This window comes from Citrus sinensis, chromosome 7 (genome assembly GCF_022201045.2).
Source record: "Citrus sinensis cultivar Valencia sweet orange chromosome 7, DVS_A1.0, whole genome shotgun sequence".
Classification (NCBI taxonomy): domain Eukaryota; kingdom Viridiplantae; phylum Streptophyta; class Magnoliopsida; order Sapindales; family Rutaceae; genus Citrus; species Citrus sinensis.
In genome coordinates, this window is record NC_068562.1 from 11,954,763 (window position 1) to 11,969,410 (window position 14,648).

At 28.5% G+C, this 14,648-nt stretch overlaps 1 protein-coding gene across 3 annotated transcripts; it reads left to right on the forward strand.

Annotated features, from left to right (window-relative positions):
- The first annotated feature begins 10,604 nt into the window (after positions 1-10,604).
- On the forward strand, positions 10,605-14,582 carry LOC107177270 (zinc finger BED domain-containing protein DAYSLEEPER-like). 3 transcript variants are annotated; one of them, XM_025097891.2, is made up of 3 exons: positions 10,605-10,924; positions 11,546-11,584; positions 12,195-14,582. In XM_025097891.2, exon 3 carries the CDS (start codon positions 12,209-12,211, stop codon positions 14,306-14,308), a length of 2,100 nt encoding a protein of 699 aa, XP_024953659.2. In that variant the 5' UTR covers positions 10,605-10,924; positions 11,546-11,584; positions 12,195-12,208; the 3' UTR covers positions 14,309-14,582. The 3 variants fall into 3 exon arrangements, with proteins under 3 accessions (XP_024953659.2, XP_015386385.2, XP_015386387.2); XM_015530899.3 differs by lacking the exon at positions 11,546-11,584; XM_015530901.3 differs by lacking the exon at positions 10,605-10,924 and having other exon boundaries at positions 11,546-11,705.
- Positions 14,583-14,648: the final 66 nt, after the last annotated feature.

Below are 14,648 nucleotides of genomic sequence, written 5' to 3' on the forward strand. Positions count from 1 at the left end.
GAGTTAGATATATATCGATAGTTTGTCTATTAATTTGTGACTACTACTTTTATGTAATGAACTTGGTCGTGCACTTAGTGTGCGTGTGGTAAATTATATAATTGGATGTATAATATTTGATGGATCGATAGAAACTGTAATTAATGTGTTGTATTATACCAAATTTAGTACCAAGTTTGTAGTGTGAGACTACTTATAATATATATTTCAATATTTTATGATTATTATTTATAATAATTAAATCACTTTATTTTTTTATTTAGAATTAAACGGTGTTGTCGGCAGCCAACATTTATTTAAGTCAAATTTGATATCGTTAAAATTTTGTCAGTCACTCGTTTGCTAGCCAGCCCATCTAATCAATAATATTGACAATCACTCATAAACGTCGATAATCAAGTTATAGCAAAAGAAGATTAATAAAGTAAAGCTCAATTTATGGCCATACACATGTTTGAGTGGTTGCGTAGATCTAATAGCAACTATTCGAACTATTAGTGAAACTTGCCCAAAAGTTTAAGTTGATGAACAAGGGTCAAATAATAATATTAAAGACAAATCTTAATAACCTCTCACCTGAAACATGGACTAAAATTAAAGGCAGGAAGCTCGTAGATGGTATTAGTGCAAGAAATTGATGAAGAATTGAAATAAAGCTTGCAAATTAGAGAATCAAACTGGAGAACTTGGCGTTGGTATATTGTCAATGAAACCGTATGATGCATAAATCGAAGATGGTACATGAGAGCTCAATAATAATGGTATAAAGACAGGTGTTAACATCAACAATATTTGTTTGTTTGTTTTTTTCCTTTAATGGACACCGGCAGCCGACAACCGCTGATGATAGACGACGGATGAGGGTTGTCAGCACAGCAGTAGTAACCTATTGATTTACGTTACTCATTTAACCAGCCTAGTCCACGGTAAAATTAAATGTCACAAACCTGCGTAAGCTTATTTACTTTTTCATGCAGGCCCCCACCCCTTTTTTTTCATGTTAATATAAGAAATTTTGTAAACTTACATCTTTTAAAAAAAAAAAATCAAATATCACAGCAGATCAGATAAATTAAATATTCTAAAATTTCATTTCTCTCTGTTCTTTTACTGTTATAAAATCTACTCGTGTAAGGTAGAAAACAAACGTGAGGCTTGGGACCATGCAGGGCAAAAACAATCTCCATACCCTTCAAAAATAAAAAAAGATGATCAGAGCCATATTAGATAATCACCACATGTATATGCATATGCATGTGATGGGATGGGTTGTTTTTATTAAACTGTTCAGAATTTTGTATTCTATATATTCTGATATTTCAAACCACAAAAATTTAAAAAAAGGACAATAATAATAATTGAACCAATAAATATATTCCATGTAGATGTACCATATGTTATATGTACATCTCTAGCTATACCCTACATAAGAAAGCCATCACAAGTAAAGTGTGGTACTGTAATATTTTTTTCAGTTGATAATGTTGTACAACTTGTGAATTTATAATCAATTCAAAACCCTACAAACCCAGCAAGCTGTTCCCCACAAGTTATTATTCTTATCATCATCATCATCATCTTGTATGTACATAAATTACATTTGCTGTGTTTATGGAGATTTACAAGCTATCTAGCAAGCGTGGTCCTTTAAGCTATAGCTACAATATTGAGCTACCTAGCTTAATCTCTCTCTCTCTCTCTCTCTCTTTCTATTTCTATACATATATATATATATATATATGTCTATGAATTCTTCATTAAAATCACTTGTGGTGCAAAATCAAGAAATTATGTGTGTGTGTGTATATATAAATGATGCAAGTTCCTGTCATGTTTTTCCACAGCTTTCTTGAACTTCTTTCTTTCTTCTTCTTCTTCTTCTTCTTCTTCTTCTTCTTCTTCTTCTTCTTCTTCTTCTTCTTCCTCTAATAATAGGCTACGATTTGATGTGGCTAGCTGCAGCTATTAGAAGTTCAAGAAATCTGTGGGAAGAAATGGCAAATAAGGACTTAATTTCTTCTTCTATCTATTAGACTATTACAAGCAAGGTGAATATATTTTGTTCTCTTTTCTCTGTGAATTTGGCTAGAATTTTGATCCCCTTATATAATTGAATTCGAATTCTTAAATTTTTCATTTCGATTTAGGTAATTAACTAACAGTTTGTATGCTATTGCACATTGACATTGCTCACTGTGTAATGGTTTGTCAATTATTCCGGAAGCTGTAGTTTGTTTTTTTCAACTACTGGCATGTTAACAACTGTACTTAAATTTAAGATTATTGTCATGTATAATTGAATTTCACCCTTTACAGTATAATCTTGATTTATTATCGTGGTAAGTCTTCGGATCTTATTGCGGAAACAAAATACTTGAAATTGATCCGATCTGTTTTCTTTTCTTCTCTTTTCTTTTTCTTTCTTTCTTTCTTTTTTTTTTAAACCCTATTCGTTTCTTTTTCTTTCTTTTTTTCTTTTTTTGGTTTAAACCACCTAGTTTCAGAGGCTGCATTGGGCCCCGATTAATCCAGATTCGGTGTGTTTAATGGGGATCGAACCCGAGAGCTCTTCCCACTTATTCAGCCTGCGACGCCAACGGAGCCATAACCGTTTGGTTTCTTTCTTCTTTTTTTAAAAAACCCTAACTAAGATGAAAGCATTTTTTACCATAAAATGGAACTCCTCCCCTTTCCTTTTTAAGATGAATTTTACTAATGAGTAATAATAAAGATAATGCTCGCTTAATCTTTATATTTTAATTTAAGTACATGTTTAGTCCCTTTATTTTAAAAAATATCTCAAAACACCCCTAGAGATAAATATGTTACATTCTTACTCTTACTTTTCTTGCTTTTACAATAATACTCTTCCAACAATATTTGCGATATTAATTAATTTATCTATAAAAAGGTTAAGTAGTAAATTAATCAATAATTATTTATTAGCAAATTAGCTAATAAATATCCATGTGAAAAAAAAACTAATATTTTTTGTACCTATGCAATAATTTGACTAATAATTATTAATAAATTAATTAATATCAACCAACTTAAAGCAATATTCAATATCCTTACAATAATCTTACTAATAATTATTCTATAAAAAGTTAATTTACCGGATTAATCCTAAAAGTAAAATAATAATAAAAAATTTAGAGTAAATTTTTATGTTACTTTTAAGGTTAATTAGATAAAATTATCAGTTTTTTTTCTTTTTATTAATATCCCCAAGAATAGTGTTGTAAGGGTATTATTGTAAAAATAAAGTAAAAGTAAAGATAAGTGTAACATACTTAACAACAAATATGTCTTGAGTATTCTTTTAAATATAAATATTAAATGGGCACTGAACTCAAAATATAGAAATTAAAAGAGTATTTATCCATAATAATAATATTACTTACTCCAATTTGGTGTACACAGTAATCTTGAGTTTGTTATGAACTTGCTAGAAAATCAGTATCAATAATCACACACACACACACATATTCATGTCTGTTCATTAATTTGCAATGTAATTCACAATTTTTGTTTTCTTAGAGCTTGATCTTGCATATTAAAGTTCAAGAATAATAATGGTAAATCTCAAACATTTGTCCCCTTTAAATGACAAATATTAAATTATCTGATCAATACGTAGAGATCTAAGCCTAACCATACACGAATGGAATTACTTTTCATGACTTTCAAGCTAATTTTCTAGTCTTAGTTAAAAGATTTATGACCTCATGTTCTCTTAAGCTTCATTTAATTTGTATGTATCATCCAGATATAATCTTATTTAGTAGATATCCGACCTTTTCTTTGCTCTCCGTAAATGCATAAAACTTGATTAAGTGCATGTTTGGAACTATGTGCTATGACTAAATTTATTACGAATAATTAGTTATCAAGTCTAAGTAAAGTAAGAGTTCACAAGAGTGAATAGTTGATAAGTATTAATAAGTAAGAATGATTGATGATAAAATTAAACTCTTAACTAATGCTTTTAAAATTAAGGGTTCATTTAGTAATGTTGTAACTTTTAAAATAATTACTGTTATAATTAAGGGTTCATTTAGCTTTTAAAATTAAACTCTTAACTATACTATAAAAATAATTAATTGTAAAGAAAATCAGTTAAAAGTCTAGTAAAATTGATTTTTAAAAGTGTTATGAGCTTTAAAAGCAATTGCATGTGTTTAATAAATCTTATTATTAAGCTACTGTAAGAATATAAATGATTGAATTGGACATATACAGAATAAATTTATTTATACATTTATAAATAATAATAATAATAATAATAATAATAATAATAATAATAATTGATAACTAAAAAAATATTTTATATTATTAATTTTTTTTATTTTGTTATCTCAATTTAATGGGTAATAGTAATAGTTTCTTTAAGGTTAATGATTTTATTTTCTAATTAATATGAACAATTTTATAATATATATGACGATATATATGGAATTCTATTAAAATAATTGTTGTTAACTATATCGTAAAAATAATTAACTGTAAAAAAAAATTAGTTAAACATTTAGTTAAATTTATTTTTAAAAGTGTTATAAGTTTTAAAAATAAATTGTATGTATTTAGTAAATCTTACTATTAAACAACTGTAAATATATATATAACTGAATTAGACATAACGTAAAATAAACTATTTACACATTTACAAACATATATATATAATATTTTTTATTGTGTGTATGTAATAATTAGTAAGTAAAAGAATATTTAAAATTATTAATTTTTTTTAATTTTATTATCTCAATATAATAAGTAATAGTAATAATCTCTTGAAGATTAATGATTTTATTTCCTAAATAATATGAATAATTTTAGGTTTTTATAATGGCCAAAACTATCTTACCCTCGTTGTACCAAACACCATTTTGATATTTTCTTTAGCAGTCCCTGTCATTTTCTATAAATAATAAAAACTATAAGTTTTAAAAATTTATACAATAAGCCCCAATTAAAATATAATAATTTCAAAATTCTAAAAAGTTTATTTGACATTTTCTTCAACAATCCCTATTATTTTCTATAAATAATAAAAATTATAAGTTTTAATAATTTTATGTAATAACCCCAATTAAAATATAATAATTTTAAAATTCCAAAAAATTTATTCTCTCTATCTCCTGCTCAACCAATTTTAAATTTAAGTAATAAAATAAATATTATACAATTTATTTGTTTTCATATTAAATAAATAATTTTACATAAAACCATTTATTTAATATTTATTTATTTTTCATTTTAATATTGTCAAAATTTATATAAAACTTGTCCAATTTTGTGTTACACTAAATACAAAATAATATAATTAAAAGCCAATTGGTATTTTAAGTAAATGGAAGTGGATAGTATTTTAGCAAGTTAAAATAATCCATCCATATTGTTAATATATAAATATGTTCATTTACTAAATTACCTTTGATAATAAAATATTTTAACAGACCAATGTGTCAAAATTTTGAAACTTAATATTTGCTTATTCTTTTAGTAAACATAAGGGACCACATTGTTAATAATCAAATAATGACATCCAAGCTGTTGGAATGGCCTTTGCAATTCTTGGGTTGTATCTAATAGTTGGATCACAAAAAGACAAAAAAAAAAGGGTATGAAACCACAATTACATTATAACTGGACATTTTTATAATATATATGAAATTAATTCTCAAAATCATATTTTAAAAAGTTATTCATTTCCTTTTTTTAAAGTCTGTTATACAATAAAGTGATTTTGGCAAGAGTAATTTCTAAAAAAAATTTACAAAATACCAAATTAAATTTTAATTTTTAAAAATCACTTTTAAACCTTCCAAAACAATGAAAGTGAATTAAAATGCAGTAGACATAAACACGCCCTAAATTGCAGCCAAGATATACAACTACACACAAATCACCCAAATGAAACACTACATCCTATATTATTTTTTTTTCTGTTAATGCAAATAAAATACACCAAATCACCAAAGTAAATCCATTTTGGAAAAACAATAGTAAGAAAATTGATTTTGTATTTATCGTGTCACATGTTGTATGCATGCTCTTAATAATCCTAGCTATTACTTTCCACATATATATATATATATTGAAAATTTCTGGTGATGTGCACACAAGTTAATGAAGATATTTTCTGTACATTCTGACTCTTGAAACAGATAGGCAAACTGTTTGTTTTTGGGAGCCGCCTATGTTGCAACAGTTGCAACATACCACTACTTTTGTCATTCTGTAATTCAACCATTGGATTCAAGGGCAAGAATGGTAAAAGCAAATCCAACGGCAGGGTGTATTTATTTTGGTTTTTTTCATTGCAATCCCTCTTATGTTTTGAAATGTCAGGAAAAAATATTATTATTATTATTTTATTTATTAGATTAGTTGTTAAATGATATGAATAAGGAATAAGTATGAAATTTAAGAGGACTTTTATTATTGATATTAGGCAATTACAATGCATGGTTTAATACTCGTTTATTTATTCCACAAATTCATAAATATTTCGTAATTTATTAATTATTACTATCATTTCTAGATCTACTCTCATTATTTAAATTTATTAATAATTATATATTAATTATTATTTTTATATTAATTATTAATATATAAATATAATATAATATAATATATTTTTAATATTATAATTATCATAGTAAAAATAAAAATATAATTTAAATATATTTAATGTTTCAATTAAAACAAAAGTTAGCACACTGTAGTGAATTATATAATTGGCTACAATCTAACTTTTAAAACTTCCAAACATAGGTAAGTAATAAATTAATGTGAATAATATTATAACAATATACAATATTATGTTCTAAACACATTCTAATGGTGCATTTATTAAATAAGAATTGAAATGAGCTAGAATTGTAATAAGGAATTTGAATTAAAATAAGTTATTTACTTGAGCTATAGGAATAGGAATCGGAATGAACAACATTCTCATTTATGTGTTTACTTTATTTTATAACTGAAATAGACTATTATAAGTTATTAAAATGTCATTTGTTAATTGTGTCCCTAATATTATTTGTATATATTATAATTAAACAATAATAATAATAAAACTAAAAATAATAATTATGACAATAATGTTAATTAAAACAAAAAATTAAAAAATTTAACAATAACAATAATAACAACAAAATTAACTGAAATAATAATATTAATAATGATAATAATAAAAATTATTAATAAGTTTTAATAATAATAGTAATAACAACAATAATTAAAATAATAAAGTTAATATATTTTAATAAAAATAATTTTAATAATAACAAGATAAATATTAATATTAATGAATTAATTACAGTATAATAACAATTAAAATAATAAAAGAAATAAATTTTAATAATAATAATGATAGTAATAATCATAAATAATAATAATTAAAATAAATAAAAATAATAAAATTTAATAGAAATAATCTTATATAATAATAATGATATTAATAATAATAATAATAATAAATTAAAATTCTTTTCAAATGTCATTTTATTCCAAAAATGGACTTATATGTAAAAGTTTGTTCCGTTTAGTGGCTATTGAATTTTGCAGAAAATATAAGGTAGTGTAGTGTAATCAAACACAAAATGACAAAAGTTGTTGTATGTTGCAACTGTTGCAACATAGGCGGACCCTTGTTTTTGTTGCAAAGAAAGATTCCTTGCTTTTGCTTTCTCCATTGTCATTTGTCCCTTTTTTTTAAAAAAAAAAAAATCATACTAATTTTCTTTTGAAACAAAATATGGGGCCATTTCTTCAATCGCACGTATAATATTTTTCTGCATATGTAGAATATTGGGGACCCCATGTTCGCCGTTGGAAATCATTTTTAAATCGTTTGTTTCGTTGATGTATATATTATGAGAACAAAATAACACAATTTGAGCAGCATCAGAAAGTTCGAGCATCCAATTTATTATTTTTTGTTTTGTATTGTGAGAATAAAAGAATATTTTTAAAAGCCTTTTATTTCACCGCAAACCCACAGCACCGCATTAAAGTATTAACGAACGAAGCCTTGATTGAACCTAAGAAATGAAAACCAATTGGAATATCTTGGAAATAGAATGTCTTAGAAAATATAGGAGCTAAAAATTCAATTGATCCATCTATCAAGGAGATGTCAATGGGGAGTTAAAGGCTTAGATTTTTTTTTTTTAATTTTTTTCTCTTAACTGTTGAAATGGTTAAAGGCTTTTGTTAAATGGAAATTATTAGAATTGAATCACTCTCAATTCAAAGATTGAACCAATTTTGAGTGAGATTTTTTTTATGAATTGAATGAGCCCGGTCTAGTCCAAACAAATCAATATACTCCTTATTTTTTCATTAATTTAGTAAAATAATAGAGATTTTATTTTGTTTTTATATATGTCCCTAAATCAATTGCCCTTATGTTTTGATCAATTTAGTATAACAATAGAATTTCTATTTTATATTCAAATATGTCCCTAACTCAATTATCCTTATGTTTTCATCAATTTTATATAACAATATAGTTTTTTTATTATTTTCAAATATGTCCCTAATTCAGTTATATTATTTTCAATTAAAATTAGTGACTTATTTTATAAAATGATTAAATTATATATTTATTGAATAGATTGTAAACATTACAAAGCTAAAATTTTATTACTGCTTTAATTTATTTTAAAAAATTCCAATTGAAAAAAAAAAAGTATGTCAATGTAATATAGCATTGTCACTGGTATTAAGAATACTTACAAAAGTAACATATAATAACAATTATCAATATTTTCATAAACTTTTTATGTGAATTTTTAGATTTTATTTTTTAGTTAAATTAACTAGGAGGACAAGTTACAAATAAACTTTGAGTATTTTAAGGAGTTTTTGATCGAAGGATCATCAACATCTAGCTAGAGAGATAAGAGCGCTTGACAAAGAAACAACTACACTTAAGTACTTTTTTGCTGAATTGAATTTAGTCTATTATTGAAACTTTTGACTAATAATACTTTTATAATTTGAATGGATGAATAAATTTTAATTGTTTAATTTATTAAACATGGTAATTTCATACTTGATTTCAAACATAAAAGTTTTACTTACAATTTTTAATTGATTGTAATTACATATATTGATCTATTTTAGTTTGAAATTCTTAATCAATTTCTTAATTCTTATACAATTACATGTTATTATAGGTTGCAATGTTAGATTCTATAATTGAAAAATAGTATTTTGATATTTGAATTGCCTTTTGTTTTCTACTTTTTTTTTATAATTATTTTTGTCTATAGTACATTTTATAGGGATAAAATTTTTGGTATTCCCCTTATTTAATGTATTTTTTTTCTACTTAAAAATTTTTATTTTCGCTTCAAAATATGAATTTTAACTTTAGTCCGGGATAATATTAAGTCTTAGGTTTGCCCTGTTGAAGCAAAACAACCCTTAAGTCACTTATGGTATGTCTTAAACACAGGATATCAATTACATGGTGTGGGTTGTCAAGGTGATAGTTTTAACTAACTCATGAATAATAGTAGTTTATTATTGTCAAGGTGATAGTCAAATTTATTATTATTATTATTATTATTATTATACTGAGTAGCAAAATAAAAAATGAAATTAATAATATAAAATAGTTATTTTAGTTATCAATTATTATTTTTACACAATAAAAAAATCTATACACGTGTTTATAAAGGTTTCAATAACTTTTACTTATTATTATATCTAATTCGGTCATTTATATTTTAACACCAATTTAACAGTAAATTTTACCAAATATATATGACTGCCTTTAAAATTAACAATATTTTAAAAAATAAAATTTACCAAACTTTTAAATAATTCTTTTCACAACAATTATTTCAAAAACTACGACATTACTAAACTCGGCCTTAGAAGGATTTTAATTATTTTAATCAATATACAAAATATACAAATATATTTTCACTTTTCGATAAGATTTAGGTGGTATCTAGTTTCTCGATTTCATAATCATGAAGTAAATTTTGAACTAGAAAGTGTAACCATATCACTACCTAATTACAAGTTACCAATTTGCATAGTTCGGGCAAACATTAGATTTTAAGAAATAGTGGAGTTTTGCTATTTTAAATTTGTAACATTTATCATCTGATTTTTTTTATTATTCTTTTTTCACAATTTCCATTTTATAAGTAGCATGATATTTGTCAGGAACTTAATTTTCTCACCATTTATGTGAGTGGTGTTGGAATCCTATTATATTACCATAATAAACTTTACTGGTCGAATTAATTAGTTCCCCCTTTTTTAAAATGAAAAAAAAAATCAAAACCACGTAATTCCTTAACTTTAGACCCCAAATTCAAAGTATGGATTAATTATTAGAAAACCCTAACTAATGGTGTTTTTCCTAATATTTGATTACTGCCATAACTAGAAACATATAAGTAATGCATTCAAAAAACTTAAAAAATAAAAAATGGACGGTCAAGATTCAATAACCGTTCACAACCACCCCTTCAGATTTGGAAAGAAAAATATATAAAAAATAATAATAAATGGACCCAAATTCCATGATGAGTTTACCGTTTTGTCCTCGGTTAATATAAATAGGCACTACTGATATATCGCCAAAAAAGGCCTAAATCGAAACGAAGCTCATAAGGTCGGGGAGCCCTAGCCCTAGTCCATGTCCAATTAGGGTTTTGTTTTTTCGTTGCAAGAGGGAAAAAAAAAAGCTCAAAACCTTCAAGCTCAAGCCCATTAACTCCTCCTTCTACCTCCAAATTTTTCCCTGCAACCAAAATTCAAAAATTTCAAATATTATTACTTTAATTAATTACTTAAATTTCTGGATAATTCAAAACCCTGTATTCTGATATTGCGGTTTCGATCGTCAGCCGTTCTTTTTTCGTCTCTTCTTTCCGCTGATTCCTCAGTCATAGTGAGTTTCTCTATCTTTTGTGTTTCCTGCTTTTGATAGTTTGAAATTCGGTGTGTTTGTGATTCTGTGTAGTTTCTAGGGTTTCTTGGATCTAGTTTTTTTGCCCATTTATTTTCATGTTCTTGGCTGTTAATATTTCTGGGTTTGGTCATGGCAATGGTACTTGTTGCCAATTTGTCGCATAAGATATTGTGTGTTCATATATTAGGGTTTTTCAATTATCTCTAGGTTTTGTGTAAGTTGGTTTGATATTTAAGCTCGATTATCCAACTTTGGTCAAAAAAAAAAGAAAAGAAAACTTTGGAAAATTTCTTGAAAATTGATGTTGGATTCCACGGCAGGACTTGTCTCAAATTCTCAATGATGGTTCTTGTTCTTATATTACATGTTACATGTAATATTTAGCTCTTTTATAGGTTCTTTACTGGTGATGCTCTAGTAGTGGACTTTTTGCTTTTTTGCATGTGGGCTTCTTGTTGCTGCGAATGGCCCAGATCCACTTGGCATACATAATTAAGTCCACAGAGTTGCTTGTCTATTACTTGCGTGAACTGGAAAAATCTTAGATTGCTTTGTGACTTTGTGTACGTTTGAGTTGTGTTGATTCTTATTTTCCCATAGGCAGCCAGTATCTGCGGGAGTGGCTGTTGGTAAATATTGGTGAGGATTTAGAATCTGATCTCATGTGGTTTTGAGTTTTACTGCTGTTTGTTCAAAGTGGGGTAAATGCTCTTACTGCATGTTGGGTCCACTATTTATGATGTGCTTCATTTGACATAAGGTACTGCCATTAATAATGTTGTCCAAGTCTGTCAGAATTTGATTATTGGTGTTTAAAGTTGCAATTATATAACATGGTAAATTTTTAAGGGATAGTTGAAGTGAAACTAGGATGACAACCATTTATCTGTAATATGATGGTAAATCAGAGCCAACACTTCGTGCCTCCAGAATGAAACATGAAAATTGAAAAAGTTCTAAATTTCTCAATAGTCATGATGTTTGATTGTTAAACAAGTGAGACAAAGAAGCTATCATTTCTTTTGGCACTTAAAGATGCTTCCTAGTATAATGATAATCAAACCAGCTTGGCTTTTTTCTGTTAAATAAATGTTTAGATATCTGTCATATGCTTGAACCCTATGAATTTTTATTTGATGGTGTATTTTCCTGAGATGTTTTTATCGGTTCCTTCTTCAAAGTTTTCTTCATACAATGACAGTTCATTAAGTTATGATCTTTCTAATGCTTCATTTTTCTTCAATTTCAGAACTAGTTTTTGAGATGGATACCCCTATTGCAACTGTAATGCCTGATACTCCTATTACCCCGAGTTCTCCTTCTGGGAACAGAGAGCTTATGAATTTGGAAACACAGCCTAATAAGCGTAGGAGAAAGAAGTCTATTGTCTGGGACTACTTCACAGTGGAAACTGTTGATGCTGGATGTACCAGGGCCTGCTGCAATCAGTGCAAGAAGTCATTTGCTTACATTACTGGTTCAAAGCTAGCGGGCACCAGCCACCTCAAACGACACATTACCATGGGAATATGCCCTGTAAGCCGTCAGAAAAATCAGCAAACCCCAAACACACCAAGCACCAAACCTGGGAGTGTCACCGATCCACCTAAAAGACGCTATAGAGCATCTCCTGGAATTTCAAGCATCAGTTTCAATCAGGATCGCAGTACCCAAGATATTGCAAAGATGATCATTATGCATGAGTATCCCCCACACATTGTTGAACATCCTGCTTTCATTGATTTTGTTCATACTCTTCAACCCCAGTTCAATGTGGCAAGCTTCAACACCATCCAGGGGGATTGTGTGGCAATATATCTAAGGGAGAAGCAAAGACTTTTGAATTTTATTAGTGGAATTCATGGACGAGTCAACCTTGCATTGGATTTGTGGTCTTCAAATCAATCTGTAGGCTATGCAGTCCTAACTGGGCATTTTATTGATGGTGATTGGAACTTGCATCGTCGTGTTCTTAATGTGGTTATGGTTCCATCCCCTGACTCAGATGTTGCCTTCAATCAAGCTCTCGCGTCTTGCCTATCTGATTGGCGTCTAGAGAACAAGTTGCTTACCCTTACTCTTGATCGGTCCTTCTCAAATGAAACAATAAATGGAAATCTCAGAGGCTTCCTTTCTGTCAAAAATCCATTTATGCTAAATTGTCAACTGATAAAAGGGAATTGCTATGCTCGTGTTATTAGTCGTCTTGCACAAGATGCTCTAGGAGCAATCTGGGAAACTGTCGATAAAATTCGTGCCAGCGTAAAGTATGTCAAGACTTCAGATACTCATGAAGAGAAGTTTCTTGAGCTGAAGGAACGACTTCAAGTCCCTAGTACGAAGGAACTTTTTATTGATGACCAAACTAAATGGAACACAACTTACCATATGTTGGTGGCTGCTCATGAACTAAAGGAAGTATTTGCTTGTTTGGAAACTTTTGATCCAGACTACAAAATAGCAACCCCAACAATGGATGATTGGAAGCAGGTAGAAATTCTCTGTACATACTTGAAGTATTTCTTTGATGCGGCAAACATTTTAACTTCTCCAACATATCCTACTGCCAGTGTGTTCTACCATGAAGTGTCAAAGATTCAGGCAGAACTAATGCAAGCAGCCATGAGTGAAGAACCTTTCACCAGCTACCTGACCAAACCTCTGAAAGAAAGGTTTGATGAATATTGGAAAGACTGCTTTCTAGTGTTGGCGATTGCAGTTGTTATCGATCCAAGGTTCAAAATGAAGCTTATTGAGTTCAGCTTCTCTAGGATATATGGTGAGGATGCTGGGATGTGGATCAAGGCTGTTGATGATGGCCTGCATGAACTCTTTCATGAATACCTTGTGCAGATGCTAGCACTGCCAGACACTTTTATGGATGAAGGGCTTGAGGTCATTCCAAAATCTGAGGCATCACGAGAAGAGACCCTTCATGCTGGAAATATTGAAGAGGGAACCCCTCAGGAAGGACACCCTCAGGAACATTCGCAAGACCTGTCTCTTATTTCTATTGGGGATGGGCTTTCTGATTTTGAAGTCTATATCTCTGAGGATACTAGTGGCCAGCCAATGAGATCAGAATTAGATCAGTATCTTGAGGAGTTCCTTTTGCCTCGTACACAAGATTTTGATATTTTGGATTGGTGGAGACTGAATCAGGCGAAGTACCCAACTCTTTCCAGGATGGCTTCTGATATCTTGTCCATACCATTCTCTACAGTTCCTACTGATTCCGTGTTCGATACGGTGAGCAAGAAGATAGATAGCTACCGGAGTTCATTGCGTCCTGTTACACTGGAGGCGCTCATTTGTGCCAAGGACTGGCTCCAGTATGGATCTCTGTCGTCTGATTCCCAGTAATGCAACTGTGAAAAAGGGGTTTAGGTGTAGGTTTCATTTTCATCTAACAAAAGAATTAGTGCAAAGATGGTTTTGCTCCAGAGAATTTTTTTTTTTTTCCTTTTTATAGGTGTTTGATAGTAGCAAATGTCATTAGTCTTTTCTTTCCCCGCCTATTATTTTCCTACTGTAATGAATTTTATTTCAGTATTTGGGAAACGGTACTGCTTCTTAATGTTCTTGGATTCAGTGGATCAAAAGGTTATATTATTAATACCGTCATTTACCGACTTTAGCACTCTCTCAGCCTTGAATTTATTATTTTCAATATTATCGAAAGTTTGTTAAATTAAAGCGCTTT

Coding starts and splice junctions, on each gene's coding strand:
- LOC107177270 (XM_025097891.2), top strand. CDS start 12,209: ATGGATACCCCTATTGCAACTGTAATGCCTGATACTCCTATTACCCCG.